General features: G+C 42.1%; 1 protein-coding gene across 1 annotated transcript; it reads right to left on the bottom strand.

Moving 5' to 3' along the window:
* Positions 1 to 15,389: 15,389 nt before the first annotated feature.
* On the bottom strand, positions 15,390 to 25,288 carry LOC115208000 (nuclear receptor subfamily 4 group A member 1). Its single transcript, XM_029775682.1, has 7 exons — positions 25,034 to 25,288; positions 22,309 to 23,141; positions 21,967 to 22,096; positions 21,504 to 21,667; positions 21,070 to 21,272; positions 20,707 to 20,885; positions 15,390 to 17,361 (listed from the first exon to the last, which is right to left on the bottom strand). Exons 2-7 carry the CDS (start codon positions 23,137 to 23,139, stop codon positions 17,099 to 17,101), a joined length of 1,770 nt encoding a protein of 589 aa, XP_029631542.1. The 5' UTR covers positions 23,140 to 23,141; positions 25,034 to 25,288; the 3' UTR covers positions 15,390 to 17,098.
* Between the last annotated feature and the right edge of the window lie 228 nt (positions 25,289 to 25,516).

Here is a 25,516-nt window from a genome sequence, read left to right as displayed (position 1 = left end):
AACGATGGTCATTATGGCCAAACAGTTCTATTTTTGTTTCATCAGACCAGGACATTTCTACAAAAAGTACGATCTTTGTCCCCATGTGCAGTTGCAAACCGCAGTCTGGCTTTTTTTATGGCGGTTTTGGAGCAGTGGCTTCTTCCTTGCTGAGCGGCCTTTCAGGTTATGTCGATATAGGACTCATTTTACTGTGGATATAGATACTTTTGTACCGGTTTCCTCCAGCATCTTCACAAGGTCCTTTGCTGTTGTTCTGGGATTGATTTGCAAATTTCGCACCAAAGTAAGTTCATCTCTAGGAGACAGAACGCGTCTCCTTCCTGAGCGGTATGACAGCTGCATGGTCCCATGGTGTTTACACTTGCGTACTATTGTTTATACAGATGAACTTAGTATCTTCAGGCGTTTGGAAATTGCTCCCAAGGATGAACCAGACTTGTGGAGGTCTACATTTATTCTGAGGTCTTGGTTGATTTCTTTTGATTTTCCCATGATGTCAAGCAAAGAGGCACTGAGTTTGAAGGTAGGCCTTGAAATACATCCACAGGTACACCTCCAATTGACTCAAATGATGTCAATTAGCCTATCAGAAGCTTCTAAAGCCATGACATCATTTTCTGGAATTTTCCAAGCTGTTTAAAGGCACAGTCAATTTAGTGTATGTAAACATCTGGCCCAGTGTAATTGTGATACAGGGAATTATAAGTGAAATAATCTGTCTGTAAACAATTGTTGGAAAATTACTTGTGTCATGCACAAAGTAGATGTCCTAACCGACCTGCCAGAACTATAGTTTGTTAACAAGACATTTGTGGAGTGGTTGAAAAACGAGTTTTAATGACTCCAACCTAAGTGTATGTAATCTTTCGACTTCAACTGTATGTGTGCCATTCAGAGGGTGAATGGGCAAGCCTGTTTTACTTTTACACAAAATAACAATGATGGAATATAAAAGTGATCTTCTAAGGACACCCATGGCTGCACATTTCAATTCTGTACTTTCAGCTTCATATAGGGCTTGATAGAATACCTGACATACATTTGCTTCCATTTAAAAAAAGTTTTTCAACAGAATCGGCAGAATAAATGCACCCATTGTCACACAGTTTACTTTTATAGCAGCCACATACAAAAGCATGACCATTTTGCTCGTTGTACAATTCCTTCTCGCATCTATGCTCTCTCCTTCTCTCACCTTTTCCCTTCGCTTTTGGACTTCAGTGCACAACACATCAGCTGTCTGTGACCAGGCGAAAAAACTTTAATTGTCACCATATTAGCTAATATCATAGTCAACATACAGTGAGGGGAAAAAAGTATTTGATCCCCTGCTGATTTTGTACGTTTGCCCACTGACAAAGAAATGATCAGTCTATAATTTTAATGGTAGGTTTATTTGAACAGTGAGAGACAGAATAACAACAAAAGAAAACAGAAAAATGCATGTCAAAAATGTTATAAATTGATTTGCATTTTAATGAGGAAAATAAGTATTTGACCCCTCTGCAAAACATGACTTATTACTTGGTGGCAAAACCCTTGTTGGCAATCACAGAGGTCAGACGTTTCTTGTAGTTGGCCACCAGGTTTGCACACATCTCAGGAGGGATTTTGTCCCACTCCTCTTTGCAGATCTTCTCCAAGTCATTAAGGTTTCGAGGCTGACGTTTGGCAACTCAAACCTTCAGCTCCCTCCACAGATTTTCTATGGGATTAAGGTCTGGAGACTGGCTAGGCCACTCAAGGACTTTAATGTGCTTCTTCTTGAGCCACTCCTTTGTTGCCTTGGCCGTGTGTTTTGGGTCATTGTCATGCTGGAATACCTATCCACGACCCATTTTCAATGCCCTGGCTGAGGGAAGGAGGTTCTCACCCAAGATTTGACGGTACATGGCCCCGTCCATCGTCCATTTGATGCGGTGAAGTTGTCCTGTCCCCTTAGCAGAAAAACACCCCCAAAGCATAATGTTTCCACCTCCATGTTTGACGGTGGGGATGGTGTTCTTGGGGTCATAGGCAGCATTCCTCCTCCTCCAAACACGGCGAGTTGAGTTGATGCCAAAGAGCTCCATTTTGGTTTCCTCTGACCACAACACTTTCACCCAGTTGTCCTCTGAATCATTCAGATGTTCATTGGCAAACTTTAGATGGGCATGTATATGTGCTTTCTTGAGCAGGGGGACCTTGCGGGCGCTGCAGGATTTCAGTCCTTCACGGTGTAGTGTGTTACCAATTGTTTTCTTGGTGACTATGGTCCCAGCTGCCTTGAGATCATTGACAAGATCCTCCCGTGTAGTTCTGGGCTGATTCCTCACCGTTCTCATGATCATTGCAACTCCACGAAGTGAGATCTTGCATGGAGCTCCAGGCCGAGGGAGATTGACAGTTCTTTTGTGTTTCTTCCATTTGCGAATAATCGCACCAACTGTTGTCACCTTCTCACCAAGCTGCTTGGCGATGGTCTTATAGCCCATTCCAGCCTTGTGTAGGTCTACAATCTTGTCCCTGATATCCTTGGAGAGCTCTTTGGTCTTGGCCATGGTGGAGAGTTTGGAATCTGATTGATTGATTTGCTTCTGTGGACAGGTGTCTTTTATACAGGTAACAAACTGAGATTAGGAGCACTCCCTTTAAGAGTGTGCTCCTAATCTCAGCTCGTTACCTGTATAAAAGACACCTGGGAGCCATTAATCTTTCTGATTGAGAGGGGGTCAAATACTTATTTCCCTCGTGAAAATGCAAATCAATTTAGAACATTTTTGACATGCATTTTTCTGGATTATTTTGTTGTTATTCTGTCTCTCACTGTTCAAATAAACCTACCATTAAAATTATAGACTGATAATTTCTTTGTCAGTGGGCAAACGTACAAAATCAGCAGGGGATCAAATACTTTTTCCCCCTCACTGTAGCTACTAGAACTAACGTGTTAGTAAACCCTCTACAATCATGCGGTACAGTGTACAGTCAGCAAGCAGTTTAGCAGTTACACCAGTGGGCCCCAGTGGCAAAACCAAAAGCTTGGAAGAGTTCCAGTGTTGGATAGCCATAGCCAGCTAGCGAACATAGCATCCCTCTCTGTTTGAATAGGCTAAACCAGCTAGCTGCATTCGCTAGCTAAGTGGAAGTGAAAAAAATACAACAAAATATAGTTAGGTAGCTCTCTATTGCTTCTGCTTCAATTTTTCAGAAATTAATATTGTCTTTCTCTTTGAGTCAACTACTCACCACATTTTATGCACTAGTTAGCTGTAGCTTATGCTTTCAATACTAGATTCATTATCTGATCCTTTGGTTGGGTGGAGAACATGTCAGTTCATGCTGCAAGAGCTCTGATAGGGTGGAGGATGTCCTCCGGAAGTTGTCATAGTTACTGTGTAAGTCTATGGAAGTGGGTGAGAACCATGAGCCTCCTAGGTTTTGTATTGTAGTCAGTGTACCCAGAGGAAGACGGAAATTAGCTGTCCTCCGGCTATGCCATGGTGCTACCCAACATAGAGCTGTTGAGGCTACTGTAGACCTTGATTGCAAAACAGTGTGTTTTAATCAATTATTTGGGGCGTGAATATATTTAGTATAGTTTTATCTAAAAATTCACTGAGGAGCATGGTCCTCCTCTGAGGAGCCTCCACTGGCAGTAGACTAATGCGGCATTCACATGCTCTTCGGAGCTTCCCATTTCCTCATGTCGCAAATACAACTTTGTTTCATTCATGTGCTTTTTCGTTAGAACAATTCTTCAACCTTAATAAGCTAGCTAACGTTGCTTATAATAAAGTTATCCCACTGGGCACAAACCGGTTGAATCAACGTTGTTTCAACTAAATTTGTCAACGTATTGTGACACGTAATCTACATGGAAAATACATTGGATCAACGTAAACTGTTGTTTTGAGGGTGAAATTTCAACCACAGGATTATAGACAAACCTTGTTTAAAATATGTTGAATTTGTACCTTTTGAAAAAACATCAGATCTTCAACGAAATATTCCACTATCACATTTTTTTTTACTATAGGCTGGGCAGTACCTCCTACTGGAGAGTTGACATTCAGCTATTTAATTGGTCTCCCATACAGGGTTTTAACCAAGCCCTGCTTAGCTTTTATATTTGTCACTTACTACTACCAATGTGCTATGGTGAGCATCATTACTGATAGACCTCTTAGTACCATAATTTCCGGACTATTAAGCGCACCTGAATATAAGCCGCACCCACTGAATTTAAATATGTTTTTTATTTTGAACATAAATAAGCCGCACATGTCTATAAGCCGCAGGTGCCTACCGGTACATTGAAACAAATGAACTTTACACAGGCTTTAACGAAACACGGCTTGTAACAAAAATAAATAGGCTTTAACGAAACACGGCTTGTAACAAAAATAAATAGGCTTTAACGAAACACGGCTTGTAACAAAAATAAATAGGCTTTAACGAAACACGGCTTGTAACAAAAAATAAAAAATTAGCAGTAAGCTTTAGTTGTCTTTTTGAGTCAATTCCTCACGCTGCTGTTTCCAACGTCTTATCGACTCATTAAGACCAAGCTCCCGCGCAGCAGCTCTATTTCCTTTTCCAACAGCCAGATCAATCGCCTTCAACTTGAAAGCTGCATCATATGCATTTCTCCGTGTCTTTGCCATGATGAGGGTGACAAAATGACTACCGTAATCAGAATGATGGGAAGTTTGAGAGCGCTCGATTTATTCTAAACAGTAAACGAAAAAGTTGTTTGACCTTAACTCGTTCGGCAATTTCATTGGTCTAATGAAAGCTTCATGCCGCCAAAAAACTGAGCACATCACAGAATGTGTTTTAAAAAAAAATAAAAAATTGAAAGCGGGAAAAATCCATATATTAGCCGCGCCATTGTTTAAGCCGCGAGGTTCAAAGCTGGGAAAAAAGTTGCGGCTTATAGTCTGGAATTTACAGTAACTAAATATATTCACTGCTGCTATCGAAGTCATTCCAAAGGGGAGGTTTAACAGAGCAAATGAAATGTAACCATACTCTCTATAAGTCATATAAGATCGATGATACTATTTAGGCCTAAATAGCATTTGAAAAGTCATCAACAGCTTTTGTTTCAATTCAACCCAGGGTTCAACTAAAAATAACAATACATAAGCCTAGGGTTTCAATCTTTTGTTTATTTAAAATATAATCTTCAAGTTAATCATTAATACTTTGGATTCACGTCTCCATATATCAATTATTAATTTGTAGACAAACTGGATATTGAATTGTGTTTGGTTGTCAACGCAACCAAATAACATTTGAAGGAGATGTATCTTCTGCTTGGATAGTTCCATCTGTGCCACTGACTAAGTCTGGCTTTAATTCCTGTTTGTCTACAAATTAATAATTGATATGGTGAATCCAACATAAAATATTAATTTGTAGACAAACTGGAATTTGTTGACAACCAAGCAATAGTCAATATCACACTTGCAATACAGTAAATAGCCTATCGACAAGTTAACATATGTTAGATTCACGTCTCCAACTAAATAAAATAATAAAGTTAAAGAATAGGATTAAACCAGTGGCTCAGATGAAACTACCTGCATTATCAATAATCAATCAGTGTAGGCCGTCATTGTAACACGGGTCGTATAAAGGGGACCAAGGCGCAGCGTGCTAATACTTTAATGAAACACTTAACCAAAAAAACGACAGCCAACAGTTCCAAAGTTGACAAAATGGAAAACAACTACCCACACCAACACATGAAAAATAGGCTGCCTAAGTATGGCTTCCAATGAGACAATGATATACAGCTGCCTCTGATTGGAAACCATACCTGGCCAAAACATAGAAAACGAAAACATAGGTGGGTGGGCATTCTATCACACCCTGACCTAACTAAACAAGAAAAACACAACTCTCCTAGGTCAGAGCGTGACAGTCATTGTGAAACCCTGTTGGAGAGCCTCCTCAATGTACTCCTCCAGAGCCTTGGTTTCAGCCACCGACAGGGGGTAGATGCAGAGCCGCAGAGTCTGCTAGCAGGTCGATAGCACAGTGCCAGGGGCGATGAGGAGGGAGACAGGTGGCGCAGGTCTTAGAGAGAACCTCCCGGAGATCCTGGTAAACCTCCGGGTTGTCGGCCTGGAGGGCAACCACAGGACTCTCAACTGACGTGGAACCACAGGGTAAGTGAAAGCAGGTCTTCCGACATCCGGGTCCCCAGGCAGTAATCTCCATCCTCGACCAGGAGTTGGTGGGGTTGTGGCGTTGGAGCAACGGGAGCCCGAGGATGACTTTGTGTACAGGTGTCTTGATGAGGAAGGGAAGGCTTTCTTGGTGCAGGGGTCCCACAGTGTTGGTGAGTGGTGCTGTGTGTGATTGTCCCAGATCTCAGTGGTCGATTATCCAGTGCTTGAACCGGAGCCTGAGAGGAGAGCGGGTATTAGCTTATGTTAAGGGAGGAAGCAATAAAATTCCCAGCGGCACTGGAATCCACTTGAGCTGTAGAAAACACATGAGGGACAGCCAGCTAGTGAAATCGGTACTAAAAAGGGTTTGGCGGAAAGTGATGGAATACTCACACCTACCCCAGGAGACGGATGACCACAGGACCGTCCCTCAGCTCAAGTTGATCCCGGGTTGGGACGTAGCGGACACCGTTGAAGCTGGTGCCCCTCCTGACCACAGTAGGGACAGAGCACCGTCAGTAGGGACAGACGTCGCTCAGCCGCGCGGAGGTGTGTAGCCCCTGCCTTCATGGGTTCAGGCTCTGAATCAGAACGATCAGGAAAGGAGGGAGAGAGGAGATGGGGTACCGACGTTCCTGCAGAAGGTTATCCAGGCGGGTGGCCATCGCGATGAGTGCGTCCAAGGAGAGGGTGTCCTCTCGGCATGCAAACTCCGGACCTTTTTGCGCAATCCTCTACTGAATAAGGTGCGGAGTGCCTGCTCATTCCATCCACTGGATGCTGCCACTGTACAGAAGGTGAGGGCATACTCCGCAGCGGTCTGGCCTTCCTACCGTAGTTGGACTAGGCGCTCACCCCCTTCACTGCCCTCTGATGGATGATCTTAGACTCCTCTGAACAGAGCCATGAACTTCTCAAAGGAACCCAGGTCCTCCTCTCCTCTCTACCAGATGGCCGTAGCCCACTCCAATGCCCACCCGGTCAGCAAGGAAATAACAGTAGCAACCTTGGACCTCTCGTGGTGGGGGCTCCCATCTGATGAGTGAAATAAAGGAAGCACTGGAGGAGGAAGCCACGGCATTTGGATGGAGTCCCATCATATTTGTCCGGGAGTGACAAACGTGCATCGCTAACCGGGGCTAACTGCTGAATAGTCTGAAGTGTTGGCTCACTGAGTTGACTCATGGTAGTGAATCCTCCACTTGTTGGAGGTGATGCCTTTTGAGGAAGTTCTAGACATTGAAGAACGCGGAACGAAGACGCAGGGAGTCAGGAAACAGGTGCAGTCGGTGAATTTAATCTGAACAAACAGAGCGAATACAAGAGCAAGAGTAGCGTCTGAACATGAACACAGAAACAATACTGCCTGATGGGTGATACAGCGGAGTGCTAGATAAAGGGGAAATAATCAGGGATGTGATGAAGTCCAGGTGTGCCTGATGATGAGGCGTACGTGTGAGTAATGATGGATTGCCAGGACCGATGGTTTGTAGACCCGCAGCATTGAGAGCCAGAGCGGGGGGGGGGCGGGAGTAGACGTGACAGTCACGTAGAATTTGACTGCCGTCATGACTCGTAGCCACCAGTGTGGCGGTAATATTGTCACCGTAACAGCCCTACTCGGAACTCAGAAATCTCAGACTTTCAGTGCATTCAAGACAACTGGGAACTCGGGAGAAATCTGTGCTCGGACTGGGAAAAATATTTTTGAACTGTTATCCAACTCGGAATTCCAACCTAAAAATGACACTTGCCCCCCGGCAGTCATGGCCAGGCCAGAACATACGTCTCTGACCGAAACATCCACAATAAATGTGCAGAAGTAGTTTCTGCGGCTGTTGCAGTGTCGCTAAGTTGTTTACCTTAAGGCAAAGCACCGTGCTATTTTTCAGAGTTCCCATTTGTCTTGAAAAGCACCATTAAACCTCTCTACATTGTGGATTTCAAAGCGTGAGCAGCGCAAGTAATGGGCTTTACACTGAAATTGGTTCGGGAAATCGGAAAGTTTTACTTTTAAACAAATACATTTTCTAATAAGGATTAAATGTTGTTTGGTTTATTGTCTGAACAGTCGCTGAGATTATAAAAATAAGCTAATTTGATGCTTAGGCTATCCGGGCCCGGTTTTTCGATAGCAATGGAATTCATGCCGGGTTCATATGCTAGTCAGAACTAGGAAACTCTGAAAGTTCGGACTTGATAACTGGTTGTAGTTATAGGTGTGCCATGTTCGACCAGTTAGCAAGTTGGAAATGTTAGAGTTTCCTAGTTACGACTAGCACGTGAACGCGGCATTAGGCTTATGAGTGTTTTAGCAATGTGTTGTTCCTACAGCGGCTGAAGATGTAACATGAGTTTCCTAAGACAACAGCTGAAGATGTAACATGCCTTTCCCAAAACACCATGCAGAGAGAACGTCCGCTAATCGATACTGATAGGATGGAAAGAAAAGCAGCACCGGTCTCGGATCAGCTTTATCCATTCATATCTTACCTTAACAGTATAATTATTCCACAATACTGACGACGGATCAGCTCCTATAGATATATTTTCACCTATATGGCTGCAAATTTGAGACGGTTTATTTTAATGCTTAGTGCATTATTATAAGGTTGTCCTATCAGAGATTTGGCGCATTGTGCACATGTTGTTACACATCATGAGATATACTATATATACAAAAGTATGTGGACACCCGTTCAAATTAGTGCATTCGACTATTTCAGACACACCTGTTGCTGACAGGTGTATAAAATCGAGCACACAGCGATACAATCTCCATAGACAAACATTGGCAGTAGAATGGCCTTACTGAAGAGCTCCATGACTTTCAACGCAGCACCGTCATAGGATGCCACCTTTCCAACAAGTCAGTTCATCAAATTTCTGCCCTGCTAGAGCTGCCCCGGTCAACTGTAAGTGCTGTTATTGTGAAGTGGAAACCTCTAGGAGCAACAACGGCTCAGCCGCGGAGTGGTAGGCCACACAAGCTCACAGAATGGGACCGCCGTGTGCTGAAGCGCGTAGTGCGTAAAAATCGTCTATCCTCGGTTGCAACACTCACTACCGAGTTCCAAACTGCCTCTGGAGCAAAGTCAGCACAATAACTGTTAGTTGGGAGCTTCATGAAATGGGTTTCCATGAAATGGGTTTACATGGCTGAGAAGCCGCAGATAAGCCTAAGATCACCATGCGCAATGCCAAGCGTAGCTGGAGTGGTGTAAAGAACTTGAAGAACTTGACTGGCCTGCACAGAGCCCTGACCTCAACCCATCGAACACCTTTGTGATGAATTGGAACGTTGACTGCGAGCCAGGCCTAATCGCCCACATCAGTGCCCAACCTCACTAATGCTCTTGTGGCTGAACTGAAGCAAGTCCCTACAGCAATGTTCCAACATCTAGAGGAAAGCCTTCCCAGAAGAGTGGAGGCTGTTATAGCAGCAAAGGGAGGACCAACTCCATATTAATGTCCATGATTTTGGAATGAGATGTTCGACGAGCATGTGTGCTCATACTTTTGGTCATGTAGTATATATTGAGGCAAAAATTACAGTAGCCTACAATTAGCATAATGGAACTCAATGGAATGAACATGAAATAGATTTTCATGTGATTTCAATTTATGGGCCCACAGTATTCATCTTTTAAAATACAGTCATCTTGGTTTTCATTTAAGCATCATTTTAAACCTTACTTGTTTGTAGGCTAACAATTGCAAAGACATTGGCAACTTCGTTCTGAAGTTATTTGCGGTCAAAAAGAGACAGACATCATCTTGTTTGCATGTTTAGTGGAGATCTTCGGAGGCAGTCAGTAAATAACGAGTGTTTTCAAGTCCAACTTAAGTAACAATAGTTTTGGGAAACAACTGAGATTTAAATATGCTCCTACAAAGGTTCTTACGATGAACTTATCTTTAAGATGCTTTTGGTAAACCGGGCCCTGATCAAGGAAACAAGCAAGTTGGTGCTAAAATACAGCTTCATTGCCTACACAACACTGGCCCCACGGCTGCATGAGGAATTATACGGCGTGTTCCAAATGTCATGGCACACAGGAATATGTAGAATGGTAGAGTGTACTACAAGGAGCCATGCCTTATGTTACGAAAAACAACATTGCAACACTGCTAAGCTCCAAATTAATAATGTGTATAAACCCAGGATGACTGAAAGGGGTCACTGTATTGAAGCCACCATGCGGCCATTTTGGTACTCCTTCATTATAAAAAAGATTTTGGAAGCTATAAAAATGCATTTATTAATGTCTAGATTCATTTTTGACAAGTATATTCCATTACAGACAGCTCAATGCATACTTTTAAATTATATATGAACTGAACATGAAAAAGAAAATATATAGAAACCTGTTCCTTCAAGTATTTTTTTGTAGAGTACACATTTTACTGTCCCCACTACAACAAATTAATACTCAAATATAAATGTTGTCCTTTTTAATGAAATACTGTAGAATTCCATTCATTCCTATGGAGGACTCCTGAGGAGTCCAGGGTTTTTATATACAGTACATCAGTGTTATAACTACCCCTTTAAGTGGTGGTATAAGGCTAAACGCGTCTCCAAGTCCTGAGTGTTGCATGAGGTCAGAGGTCAGAGGTCCGTGGGTCAGCAGCAGCTCCAGATGGTACATTTCCACTTTGGGAAGAATATGGTGGGGGGCCGCACATTGTGATGACGAACATGGACCGAAATGTAACCCCAAATATTTGGAGTGTGGTCAATAACTTGCACGGGGGGGAGGGGGGGTAGTGTTTTGTTACCTAAAAATGACACTTGCCCCCCGGCAGTCATGGCCAGGCCAGAACGTACGTCTCTGACCGAAACATCCACAATAAATGTGCAGAAGTAGTTTCTGCGGCTGTTGCAGTGTCGCTATGTCGTTTACCTTAAGGCAAAGTGCCGTGCTAAACCAGCAAAGTGTCTGGTTTTCCAGATGTTCACTCTTAACCCCAGCTAAACTAAACAACACCATATTGTTTTCTACAATTAACTCAACTTTGGGGCTGTAATTTCCTGGACCACAAAGAAGAGAAGAATGATTATGTGCGTGTTAACATTTCACTTCTAACGGCCAGAAAACTGGCCACCAGTTTATGTCATTAGGGTGAACATATTTTACCCATTAGTAGTATGATATGTGAGTGAAATGTTAGCAGTATGATACAATATGGGTTGTCTGAATGGAATGGATTAATTATTGTCAGGTCAAACCTTAGGGGTTGATTTTAAATCACCATCGTTCCAGGATGACCTTATTTTACAGCTTTAACCCATCTTCAACTCATTTTGAAATTGGTTTACAGAACAAATAGCATAGTAAATTAGATTTGATCTATAGTTTAGGCTTGCCTATTAAAAACAATGGACAAATCCAGTACATTGATCCCCGTTCAAATGATGAGTAACATAAGTTTGGACTCCTTTACCTTTGTGTGGTTCCACTGGCTCGAACATGTTGTTCCACTGGCTCTGTTGGTTGTAGTTTGGTTCTTACATCACCAGAGGGGTCTGGATTTGATTTCTACATACAGTGCATTCGGAAAGTATTCAGACCCCGTGACTTTTTCCACATTTTGTTATGTTACAGCCTTATTCTAAAATGGATTCAATTGTTTTGTTTCCTCATCAATCTACACACAATACCCTATAATGAACATTTTGTGGGGTATTTTGTGTAGATTGATGAGGGAAAAAATTATTGAATTGATTTTAGAATAAGGCTTTAACGTAAGAAAATGTGGAAAAAGTCAAGGGGTCGGAGTACTTTCCGAATGCACTGTATACTGAATGAACTGTAAGTCACTCTGAATAACATTTACAGTATCTGTCCACAAAGGTCAACATTCCCTTTACCGCTAGATACCACCATATGCACTCCTGTAAATCTCACACAGGATAGGAGCGTCTGCCAAAATGACCAGATGCCAAGTGTATACTACATAAGTGTATACGACTGTATATTGACATACGCTGTATTCCTAATGAAAGTAGAGATGGTGTACAGAATACTCCCTAGGTTATATGCCCACTGGTCTCTGAAGATGTCTAGCCTCTGTCAGCCCTGAATGGGGACTACACCCATATGTCCATCCACTGACTGTATCCATCAGATTGTGGGCAGCATGACTGGACTTTTTAATTGTAATACATGTCTCTGTGTGTGCTTTTATATGGCCTCCCCTTCTTTTCTCCTCATGCCCCCATTTTCCACTCTGGCTGCCAAAATTAAAATCCAAGATGACTGGAGTGTGGTCTGAGATCGGATGTCCAGGGGAGTATTGGCTGAACACGGTTTCCAATTTCCCTGGACTGTGATTGGCAAAGGATAGACTGCCGATCCTGGGTGCTGTGCCAATGTTAACACATTTTGCGCACCTCTCCCCTTGACAGCCCAATTTCAAAAAGCACCACAGTGGTAATAGCAAGTCTTGACAACAGCAACATATTGCTTGCTTTGATTTGTATTTGTATTTATTATGGATCTCCATTAGATGCTACAAAGCAGCTACTCTTCCTGGGGTCCAGCAAAATTAAGGCAGTTCATACAATTTTAAAAACATAACAATATATTCACAGATTTCACAACACTACTCCACCACTACCACATATCTACAGTACAACATCCATGTGTACGTGTGTGTGTGTGTGTGTGTGTGCCTATGTTTGTGTTGCGTCACAGTCCCCTCTGTTCCATACGGTGTATTTTTATCTGTTTTTTAAATCAAATTTTACTGCTTGCATCAGTTAGTTGATGTGGAATAGAGTTCCATGTAGTCATGGCTCTATGTAGTACTGTGCGCCTCCCATAGTCTGGACTTGGGGGCTGTGAAGAGACATCTTGTGGCATGGCTTGTGAGGTATGCATGGGTGTCCGATGATCACATCGGACACCCATGCATCCCTACTGTATGTCTGATTTTGATTTATCTGCTTTGTAGCCTCTTTTATCCAGCCAGGGGGTTGATACACAGTGGTAGTGGATGGAGTGAGTCATCTCCATTGTCCATATATTGAAATATATGTACAAAAATATATGGACATATAACAAAATTGGCTGTTTTCATATATTTCGACATATATGTTTATATATTTAAAAATATGCTGGAATACATTTTGACAGCATGCTGTGATAGCTAGTAAAATATATTCCAAAATATATTTCATAAATATATGTTGCCATGTATTTTAATGAATGGAAAATGTATGTTTTTACCTTACATACTAGGCACATTAAAATCCAATGCATAAAACTACACATTTCAGCACTAAATCACAATAGCATGCTCTGGTATAATTTAAAAAGTTAAGAATGAATGATTCGTGACTGACAACTAAAAGAGGGCTTTCAATAATCTTTATTTCTTGCTCAAATAACCATTGGTGAATTATGGCATGGGAGTCACTGGAAAGTCACATCTGAAACACAAATATAATGTACAAATTATCTCTGTGCACTTAACATCTGTATGTGAAAATAATGAATTGTATTACAACTGATTCCTTCACCTCGTGTCCATTTTCAGACACACAAGTTGACAGTGACCCTTTGGATAAAGCAGAGACCGAGTCAGTGAACATATTCCACAGAAGATGAAGAATAAATTAGGGGTTAATGTTCATGAACATCAAAGCAAAATGATACAAAAGACTACTTAAATTGGCTGGGGTCTGTCCATTGGCAGCTGAGGATCCAGACCAGAAGGATCCACTGCAGGAGAGAAAAATAGGATTATTTTTTGCTAGAAATAATCTATCTAGCTAGCCAGTTCTGAGACGCCCAACCCTCACTAAAACTAGCTAAATTAGCTAGCTAGCAAGCAACGCATTGCTTGGTTAGCCTAGATCATTAAACAATAGCTTTGGCAATTCAATAATATCTAATACAAACATGATATGAACTTTACTCAACTTTCATTTTCAAAACAATTCTTACCTTGGTCAGTCACACTGCACTTCTGTGGCAAGCTAAAGAAGGAGCTAGCTAGCTCGACAAAATAAATCACTTCTTCCTCTGTCACCCACCAGGTTAAAAGCATTTGAATTCAATGTTAAGAATGTATAATCAAATAAAATGGCGTTATCCAAGAGATATTTTTGGGGATGACAGCTGCTCGTCTCCTTATGAAGAAAATTCTAAATTGCAATGGCTGCTCTGTCAGTTGAAGGCAGGGCTCGGGAACATTTCAAATTTTGACTGACAGCCCGGAAAAATATATACAAATATATATTTACAGATATGTTATAGATTCAGTGTCTTTTCGAAATAAACACCTAATTTATTTGTACTGTTTCATAAGTGGCAGGTAGGCCATACCTCAATAACTGTAGAATGCATTTTTAACTACAACTCAATGATCCATCTTTTGCATGTAAAACACAATTTTCAGAACCTAATACTAAGGTACCAGAGGTCAATAGAGACTCAACATTATCATCAGGGAAGGTTGTGAGGTGTGTGTGTATTTTACACATATATTTAACAAATATATGTACATATATTTTTTTCATATATATTTGATATAGAGATTTTCCCAATCTATTTAAATATATTATTTTCCCATATGGGATACTACAGAATAGCTCTGCCATACTATGTACAGTAATAAATTGTGTGGTTTATACAGCCCAATAACAAAGAAACTCAAAGGGGAACAACCAAAATTCATATTGTAAGGTGTTAGTATCAGCTACTTTGAGTATATCATGTAATATGCCAAGACAACACTATGGAAAAGATAGAGACACCCACACAGTTATGACGTCATGTGCCCCTGTGTGGCACAGAGCATGAAAGTTCCCTTTCTATCAATCTTATCTAGAAACTAAGCAAGTGGTTTTACTGAAAGGAAGGAACCGCTCCCGGTTATGATGTCATGAAAATCAAACCAATGGTGTACAACTTCGGCTGCAGAACAGCCTCTAGACTAGAGGAAAGAGTTTTATCCACAGGAGGCTGCTGAGGAGAGGACGGCTCATAATAATGGTTGAAATGTGTTTGATGTGTTCGTTACCATTCCATTTATTGCTGAGCTCGTCCTCACAAATGAAGGTACCACCGGGCTGCCTGTGGTTTTAACATTATCTTAAGCAGTGAAACCATGTATAACTCATAATCTGGTGTTAATTTTTACTACGCACATCATCATAAAAGTATGTCTGTGAAATAATATCATGACATTTAAGAAAAATGGCAACAAATGTTATATTTTGAAATTGTATTTTAATATTAAATGTAATATTCAACTTTTTCTTCCTCTGAATATATATATGTATATGTACCACATTACGAAAACTCACAAATATAAAGTATTTATGTTAGAAGTATACACACGTGTCACAAACAAACATAGAAAAAGAAGCATTTTTTATAAATCTGTATACTGTCTTAGAACGCTGAAGTGCTCTTAGCTGCTCGTGGTTTTGTCACATTTCACCATGTAATGACTTAAGAAATCACTTGAAGTTCATTTTAAGAACAAAATAAAAACAACATATAATAAAACTGCACACAGTCCTCCTGAAGGAGCGTGTGTAAGGCAACACTTGCAGTAGCAGAGATTTATATATACACACAGTTAAGGATAGAAAGCTATAGGGTCACATGTTTGAGTGGATCCATGTTACAGCTATACTGTGAAACTATACTATGCTATAATCGTTCACATTCATAAAAATAAATGTATTTATGTTTTTTATCCCTGGACTATTCTTAGGCTATTCCAAATCTCTTGGTATGCACATTTTCATTTCAGCCAATCGTACTTCACCAAGTCTGTTTGAATGTTTTAGACTTACAGACTTTATAGCAGTGAGATGGTTGGAATGAAAACCTAAATACACAGGAGTTCATCAGTATTTATGATAGTATTTTACGATTAATGATTTGAAACTTTTTTTAAAGGCACTTTTCAAACATTGTAATTCTGCTGGCAAGTTTCTCTTTTTAAGGACTCATGGCTATAATATTAGAGTTAAGGAAAATAATGGTTTTGTTTCAGTAATATGATTCTCCTGCCATTAAAACCCACATGAAATGTTTCAGTGTGGTGTGAGTAAAAATGATGGCACCTTTTTAGATACATTAAGGCTTTAGGGTTGATGAGCTGTAAATGTCACAACAATAGCCAGCTATCACCGCAGGCAGACAGATGGAAAGCTTCCCTTTGGTCCAATACCTTGTAAAGGTGTGGTATCAGGACTATAAATGGCTATTATAACAGTTTCAGTGAAAATATTCACTTTTGAAATGTAGGACCTAACAGTTGTCGTTAAGAAAGGCTTGTGAACTGGAGGCCGCAGTGTTTGTCTCTCGATGCATCAACTTTGAACAGCTACTAAATTAAATGTATTGGGATGTGAAGACTCCATAGGATTTTTGAGAACTTGGGTTTAAGTGGGTGTTCAGGTGTGAACATATGCAGTTTATTTCCCTCAGAGCTGTACATACACACCAACTGTCTCCCAATATTTTGCAACCTACAAAGAAACAAACGTAAACATTTTGCATAGCGATAAAGCCACTCCACAAACTCACACTTACAAAAGAGACCAAAAACTTGAAACGTCCACTCGTGTCTTCTTCTCTCGTTGGATGATGTCCATGAGAATTCCACAGATTGGAAAATAGACATCCAATTCTGCCACCCACAGGTCTTTGTTTTTAAAACTAAACGTGAGAAAAATACAGGCAGAATCAGACACGTGTCATTAAGTCAGTGCACTAGAAAGGGGCAAGGCCACACCACTTCAGTGGAGGGAGGGGGGGGGGTGCCTCCTATCCATATTCAACACTCAGAAGTCCCAAATGTAATGGACTCGGACTACGGCCCCCTATTCACCTCCTCAGTTTATCGTATTTTTGTCCCCTCACATCATCACTTAATCACTCCTCTTCATCTTTTTATCTGTCCTTTCAGAAAGGTAAGGTATCCATGAAGATTTTGTCTACGATGGGCGGTGGGGGAACCAGGTCCTCCAGCTTCAGGTAGAAGATGCGCTGCAGGCCCTGGGTGCAGAGGGTGCGCAGCTCAGGGAGCTTCCCCAGTAGTCGGGACAGGAAGTTGGGCTGGGGCCTCCCCGCATCGGAGCCACTGCTGGACACATGGTCCCTCAGACAGGTGATGAGGCAGTTCTGGAACTCTTCCACCCGTTTGGGCTCTTTAAGGCCATGGCGATCTGAGGAGAAACCACAAGGAGAAACATCTTGATGAAAAATGTGAATGGGCATTTTACTGCACCATTTACAACTGCTGTGTCCTGTGCACGTGAGCAATAAACTCTGATTCATTTGATTTTGATTTGGCTATAGCCTATATCACATGCATATGTTATGCTTGTTTCAGTGTTAGAACTACAGTGCCTTCAGAAAATATTAACACCCCTTGACTTAGTCCACATTTTGTTGTGTTACAGCCTGTATTCAAAATGTATTAAATCGATTTTATTTCTCACCCATCTACACACAATACCCCATAATGACAAAGAGAAAACATCTTAATTGAAAAATAAATACAGAAATATCTCATTTACATATATATTCACACCCCTGAGTCAATACTTTGTAGAAGCACCTTTGGCAGCGATTACAGCTGTGAGTCTTTCTGGGTAAGTCTCTAAGAGCCTTCCACACCTGGAGTGCGCAACATTTGCTCATGTTCTTTTCAAAATTCTTCAAGGGTGGTTGCTGATCATTGCTAGACAACCATTTTTAAGTCTTGCCATAGACTTTCAAGTAGATTTAAGACAAAACTATAACTCGGCTGCTCAGGAACATTCACTGTCTTTTTAGTAAGCAACTCCAGTGTGGATTTGGCCTTGTGTTTTAGGTTATTGTCCTGCTGAAAGGTGAATTCATCTCCCAGTGTCTGGTGGAAAGCAGACTGAACCAGGATTTTTGCCTGTGCTTAGCTCTATTCCATTTATTTTTTATCCTGAAATACTCCAGAGTCCTTAACGATTATAAGCATACACATAACATGACACAGCCACCCCTATGCTTGAAAATATGGAGAGTGGTACTCAGCAATGTGTTGTTTTGGAATTGCCCCAAATATAACACTTTGTATTCAGGACAAAAAGTGAATTGCTTTGCTACATTTTTTTTTGCAGTATTACTTTAGTGCCTTGTTGCAATCAGGATGCATGTTTTGTAATATTATTTTATTTATGTACAGGCTTCCTTCTTTTCACTGTCAGTTAGGCTAGTATTGTGGAGTTACTACAATGTTGTTGATCCATTCTCAGTTTTCTCCTATCACAGCCATTAAACTGTAACGGTTTTAAAGTCACAATTGCCCTCATGGTGAAATACCTTAGTGGTGGGCCTCCCAAGTGTCGCAGCGGTCTAAGGCACTGCATCGCAGTGCTAGAGGCATCACTACAGACCCGGGTTCGATCCTGGGCTGTATCACAACCGGCCATGATCGGGAATCCCATATGGCGGCACACAATTGGCCAAGCGTCATCCAGGTTAGGGGAGGGTTTGGCTGGGGGGGCTTTAATTGGCTCATTGCACTCTAGCGACTCTTTGTGGAGGGCCGGGCGCCTGCAGGCTGAACCCCGGTTGTCAGTTGAACGGTGTGTCCTCCAACACATTGTTGCGATTGGCTTCCGGGTTAAGCGGGCGGCTCTTAAGAACAACATTTTGGTGGGTCATGTTTCGGAGGACGCATGACTCGATCTTCGCCTCCCGAGACTGTTGGGGAGTTGCAGAGAAATAGGAGGTAAAATACAAAAAAAAATCAATATATCCCTGAGCAGTTTCCTTCCTCTTCGGCAATTGAGTTAGGAAGGATGCCTGTATGTTTGTAGTGACTGGGTGTATTGACACACCATCAAAAGTGTAATTAATAACTTCACCCTGCTCAACCAATGTCTGTATTATAATGTTTTGGACTCATTTACCCATTTTACCCAATAGGTGCCCTTCTTTGGAGGCATTGGAAAACCTCCCTTTGCGGTTGAATCTGTGTTTGAAATTCACTGCTCGACTGAGGGACCTTACAGATAAGTGTATGTGTGGAGTAGAGAGATGAGGTAGTAAAAAATCATGTTAAACACTATTATTACACACAGAGTGAATCCATGCAGCTTATTATGTGACTTGTTACGCAAATGTTTACTCCTGAACTTATTTAGGTTTGCCATAACAAAGGGGTTGAATACTTATTGACTTAAAACTTCTTACGGATCAAATCCTGTTAACAGGATAGTTTTGACAACATCCGGTGAAATTGCAGAGCGCCAAATTCAAACTACAGAAATATAAATATTCAACATTCACGAAAATACAAGTGTAATACATCAAAATAAAGCTTAACTTCTTGTTAATCCAGCCACTGTGTCAGATTTCAAAAAGGCTTTACGGCGAAAGCACACCATGTGATTATCTGAGGACAGCGCCCCGCATACAAAAACATGAAAACCATTTTTCAACCAGGCAGGTGCGACACGAAAGTAAGAAATAGCGATATAATAAATGCCCTACCTTTGAAGATCTTCATCTTTTTGCAATCCCAAATGTCTCAGTGACACAATGAATGGTCGTTTTGTTCGATAAATTCCTTCTTTATATCCCCAAAATGTCCATTTATTTGGCGCGTTTGATTCAGAAATACACCGGTTCCAACTCGCCCAACATGACTACAAAGTATCTAATAAGTTACCTGTAAACTTGGTCCAAACATTTCAAACAACGTTTCTAATCCAACCTCAGGTACCCTAAAATGTAAATAATCGGTAAAATTTAAGACGGAATAAACTGTTTCCAATACCGAAGAAAAACAACGAGGAGTGCGCTCCTGTTCACGTGCACCAAAAGACTAGAGTCCACCTGAGTGACACATAGAAAGAATAGGACTACTTCTTCATTTTTCAAAAGAAAAACATCGAACAAATTCTAAAGACTGTTGACATCTAGTGGAAGCCATAGGAACTGCAATCTGGGCCCTAATAAATCAGGTTTCCCATAGAAACCATTGGAAAACACAATGACCTCAAAAACATTTTTCCCCGGATGGATTGTGCTCGGGGTTTCGCCTGCCAAATCAGTTCCTTTATAGTCACAGACATTATGTTAACAGTTTTAGAAACGTTGGAGTGTTTTCTATCCAATACTACCATGCATATGCATATCCTAGCTTCTGGGCCTGAGTAACAGGCAGTTTACTTTGGGCACGCTTTTCATCCGGACGTGAAAATACTGCCCCCTAGCCCAAAGAGGTTTTAAGACATTTCAGCCTTTAATTTTTCATTCATTTGTAAAAACTTCTAAAAACATAACCCATAAGGTCAAAGTGGAATTATGTGTGTGTAGGCCAGTGACACACAATCTAAATGTTTTCTATTTTATGTCAAGGGGTGTGAATACTTTCTGAAGGCACTGTACACTTAGAGTTATTCCTTTCAGCTCCTAGTGGAGCAAATAAGTGGCTCACTAAAACTGTATAGTGAAATTGTACGTGTGTGTGTGTGTGTGTGTGTGTGTGTGTGTGTGTGTGTGTGTGGGAGAATGTGTCTCACCTGTGATGATGACGAGTGCTGCAAGGCAGGCGAATGAGGACACGTCCAGGTTCATGCGGTGGAGGCTCTGGGAGAAGTCCAGGATGGAGTCGATCCAGTCGCCAAAGCCTCGCACACACTGCATACGGTGAAGTACCACGCCGTTGCAGAAGATCAGCTTGTCTTTCTCAGGACTCGACCTAGACACAGAACAGTCTTAACATATATTGTAGAAACATTGGGCACACATTTGTGTTTTCTACAGAGTAAATGTGTGCATCCCAAATGGCACTATTCCCTATTTACTGCAATACTTTTGACCAGGGCCCATAGCGAATAAGGTGCCATTTGGGATGCAGCCAATGGTTACAGTGGTATTTATACCTGTATGCTAGCCGGAGGATAAAGAGTTCCACGAAAGCAGATTCAAGGAGCAGCTCCTGGTCTTCCGGGCAGAAGGCGGTGAATTCTGGGATGGTCTCGGCCCATTTCCGAATCACATCCATGGTGCCTGTCAGCAGGTCGTAGAACTGCTGGATGTCATTGGCATCCTCTTTCTCTGATAGGCTGGCCACTGTCTCCTGGTACTAAGGAGTGGATAGAGGAAAGAAAGGGATGACTCACTGCCTCTGATGTCCTTCTCTTCACAACATGTAGTGTGAAATGGGATCGAGATCACTGCCATCAAAGAAGCTTAATTACATAACTATATTATAGCGAGAAGCTTAACTTTAACAACAGCAACTGGCTAAATTCTGAGAGAGATTCAGACAACCAATAATATGATGTTCCACGAGTCACATGTCTGGAGGTCTTACCTTGGAGTAGTCCAGCTTTCCGATGGCGGGGTTGGAGTCTATGTGAGCCCTGACAAGAGAGGCGATGATGTTGACGGGTGGGGTGGTGGACACTGACTCTAGCACTGTCTTGGATTTAGAGGGCAGACGACCCCTGCGACCTTTCAGGCTGTCTGTGCGGACGACTGTAAGTGAGAGAAAAATAAATTACTCTCACTGACTGTACCTGTCTGAGATTCTCATGTGACTGTCACCGCAAGCCTCCGTTTCACTGAATAACGGCTATATCCATTTCAGTTGATATTTTTATACGATTGGGCACAGTATACTTGCCTAGTTAAATAAAGGTTAAATAAAATAGTTTCGCAGTTTCGCATGGCTTTCATTCTTAGCTGGGGTTTCACATGATTGTCATTGCAAACTTGGTTTTCACGTCACATATACTAGACACTGAAGGCTTTAAGGGAGTGTGACATGGCATTACCTTCCTTCACCATTCCCACCCCCAGGCACTTCTGGAAACGGCAGAATTGGCAGCGGTTCCTTCGCCGCTTGTCTACTGGACAGTCTTTGTTGGCTAGGCACACATATTTAGCATTCTTCTGTACAGTTCGCTGCAAGAACAAAAAACAAAGAACAGTGTGATTATTTTCCTGCGCATTTGTCAAAGTTCCCCTTTCTCTTTTATAAATCAGTTTCTTACTAGTGAGCACTTCAACTGAAACTGGAGCCAAATTAATGTATGAATATTAAAGATGTTATTATGTGTAAATGAATCATAAAAATCATGAAATAATAATAATATAACTACTGTGAAGCGTCCTACCTTAAAGAAGCCCTTGCAGCCCTCACAGGTGCGGACCCCGTAGTGCTGACAGGAGGCGTTGTCCCCACACACCGCACAGCGACCCTCGTTGGCCCCGGGGCTGCCGGTCTTAGGGGACAACATGGGCCTCTCCATGAGCCCTGGGCTGTCCATGGACCCCTGGTCTAGGGACAAGGGGGCATAATGGAGCTGGGAGGCATGCCTCTGGGAGGGCTGGAAGAAAGGGTCCTCCTCACCCTGCTGGGGGCCCTGGTGCTGCCCCAGGGGGGAGTGCTGCTCTGTGGTGGGGATGAAGGTGAAGAAGGAGGGTTGCTGAGCCAGGCTTGACTTATCGGCCACCCAGCACCCAGGGTCTGGGGAGTAGGGGCTGAAGGGTGAGTCCCAGACTGGGCCAGGCTGGCTCTGGAAGCCCGGGGTGGGTGGGGAGGGGGCGGCTGATGCGGGGCTGCCATAGTAATCGGAGCCGCAGGAGGACAGCGTCTCGTCGAGGTAGCTGAGGGCGAAGGAGCCCGGGTAGCAGCTGTATACCTGGATGTCGTCCAGTTTAAAGGCTGAGTGCTGAGCCTGAGGGCTGGAGGCGCTGCCGGCTGAGTGGCTGGAGGGGGCGGTGGAGGCGGAGGTGGTGATCTGGCAGGAGTAGGTGTCAAACTCGCCCACATAGCCGCTGCCCACCAGGGTGTTGATGCTGGGGAGGGAGGAGGCGGTGAGCTGGTCCCGCTCAGCACCAATGTCCATGGTCAGCTTAGCACTGAGTTCGGGGTTCAGGAACTCAGAGCTGTAGTAGTTGTTGTCGTAGGGCACAGTTCCATACTGAGTTTGAACACAGGGCATTGCTAGAAAAAAAATTTAAAACAGTATTTAATAAAAATATTCCATAGACATTCACTTTGGAAAATAATTGAAATGGTGCCAGTAATGTTCAGTAATGTAGGCCAACCTGCCATACGCTCCAAGCTCACCATCACCCCAGTCAAACCAGGTGCAATAACCATAAACAAGTCAACAACACTGAAGAAACTTATCCGGTCTTAGGAATCCCTTTTTAACACCTCTCCAACAGTGCATCCTGACATCATCCCATACAGAAACACTTCCATCACCCCTCCTCACACTGACACAGCTTTAGGCCTGTTGGTACCCCTTTGGTGATTCTGAGAAAGCCTGGTAAACCAGTTGTCTGGATGATGGGGAGATAGTCTTGCTGAAGGATATTGCGTTACTGGCTTTTAATGCTACGATTATGAACAGGGCAACCCTCCTCCCCAAGGACTGACAGTACTAAGGAGTCCAGGGGATTGGGTTTCAGGGTGGGCTAAATGCCAGCTGAAGAGGGGAAGGTGACAGGGCCGGCAGAGCAGGGGGCTTTGGGGCGGGGCGGTTGGGTGCTAGGGTGTATTTAGCAGCTGGACATGTGTGTGTGTTTCATGTCTACCTCAGAACTGAGGTGTTATCTCACGGAACTGTTGCTATAATCATCTGATCCAATTCATCTCTTAACTATTGTCTTAATTCAAAGTCAGTTAAACCACAATGAAGGCTTTTGGTCAATCAGTCAAAGCTTTGACTATCTCAAGACATCCTTGCATGACTAGACACAATGTAAAATAAACAATTATCCTAAACACTTTCATTTATGTGCAATCCCTGAACTGGAAGACACTGCTTTTTCCTTGTTATATCATCGTCAGCAACATGTCTGGGTGTAGGCTATTCTGCCCCTAAGCAGTGACTGTTTTTATCTCTTAGCATGTGCTTTGGTGAGAACTATACACCTGTTGCACACAAACTAAAGTAAGAAACATCGTTGACCTATGAAAAGGGTGCCAACATCAAAAGGTCACAAGTTAACTTCTGAACTCTGTGTGGAACATGCATGCAAAGGATATGTGTGCATCATGTGATAAGCTGAGGACAAGAGGGATACAACAATGAGACATCCGATACTGCCACCGCCTCTTGAACACAGTAAAACGACTGGCCATATCGCTACCTGTCTGCCTTTCATAATAGTAGCCTAAATTGGTAGCAATGTGATGCATAAGCCTATTTATTTAAAATAATAAAATAATACAGATGGATTAAGTTTCAAATAACTGACCATGAAGAGCAAATCATACAAAACTAGAAAAATCCAACCACTCACATGCTCAACTATTTCCTTTCGATATTTCAAGCCTCGAAATGATGTAATCATAAAGGCTACACAGCGAACAATACTTGGGCTATTTCAAGGCCATCAATACACCCCTATTGGCCCCATATAAAAGGACCTATAAAATAGCCCTATAACAGGGAGTGTGCGGCTGGTCACAACACTGACCAGCCGCAAGTCACATACGCAAGTCGCAAGTGTGACAGCACTTAATGTAGAATGCAGTCAAGTCTACAACGATATCGAAGACATCTAGCTTTTGGTCTGACATGTTATTTACTTATTATTTGATTGACAGTTTCAGAAGCTGTAGCCTACTCGAATGGGAACGTAGCATCTATACATTGAATTGGCTGTATGCCATTAGAAAAATAGAAAATTTTAATTATCAAGAAAACAAAAAATACAGCAATCGCAAGTAGGCTCAAATGCAACAAACCATTACATTAAGCAAGCGTTTTAGTGGGGTAAAGTTTTCAAATAATAAAAAGGCATCACTGCCAATCGGATCCATAAAAAACAGTGAAGCACACTAAGCATGCACGCAAAATATAACAAATAACTTTTACTAACCTGCTGTATAAATCCTCAATTCCTTAGCCAACGTCTCATGTATTCCGAGTGATGGATAAACATCAAGTGTGTTACAACCTCTGTTTACAATTCTGAAAGGGAATGAAATTTTCAGACTTGAGGTACAGCGCAATATATACAGTCACTTGTATTTTGCCGTTACGTCAGGTAGTCCCGGCTCTGGGCGTGTCTTTTCCCATAAAAGGTAAACGGGGCGGTGACTTTTCCGGGTCAGGAGCCAATGGCATCGTTCTCACACAGACGTCCTCATCACTCTGACGCACGCTCGGGATTCCATTGACGCAAGCGCCTGCGGAGTTGTCTGATCTAAATTTAGACCTTTTTACATACGTGGTGCTATTACCGCCTGGTATAGGCTAAAAATAAACGTCTGATGATGACATTGTATTGCTAAAAAGGAATTTAAAATTGATAACTGACAAATGAGTGCCAGAAATAATAATAATTATAGGTTTGTCATCT

Source organism: Salmo trutta, chromosome 14 (assembly GCF_901001165.1).
Source record: "Salmo trutta chromosome 14, fSalTru1.1, whole genome shotgun sequence".
Taxonomy (NCBI): domain Eukaryota; kingdom Metazoa; phylum Chordata; class Actinopteri; order Salmoniformes; family Salmonidae; genus Salmo; species Salmo trutta.
The sequence above is the reverse complement of the archived record's forward strand: the minus strand, read 5'-3'. Positions and strand labels throughout refer to the sequence as shown.

Excerpts from the sequence above, each read along its gene's own strand:
- LOC115208000 (XM_029775682.1), bottom strand. The coding sequence starts at position 23,139 with ATGCCCTGTGTTCAAACTCAGTATGGAACTGTGCCCTACGACAACAAC. Across the intron at positions 21,668-21,966 it reads GGTGGGAATGGTGAAGGAAG|TCGTCCGCACAGACAGCCTG; the intron begins GTAATGCCATGT and ends TCTCACTTACAG. Across the intron at positions 17,362-20,706 it reads AGCACTCGTCATCATCACAG|ATCGCCATGGCCTTAAAGAG; the intron begins GTGAGACACATT and ends GTTTCTCCTCAG.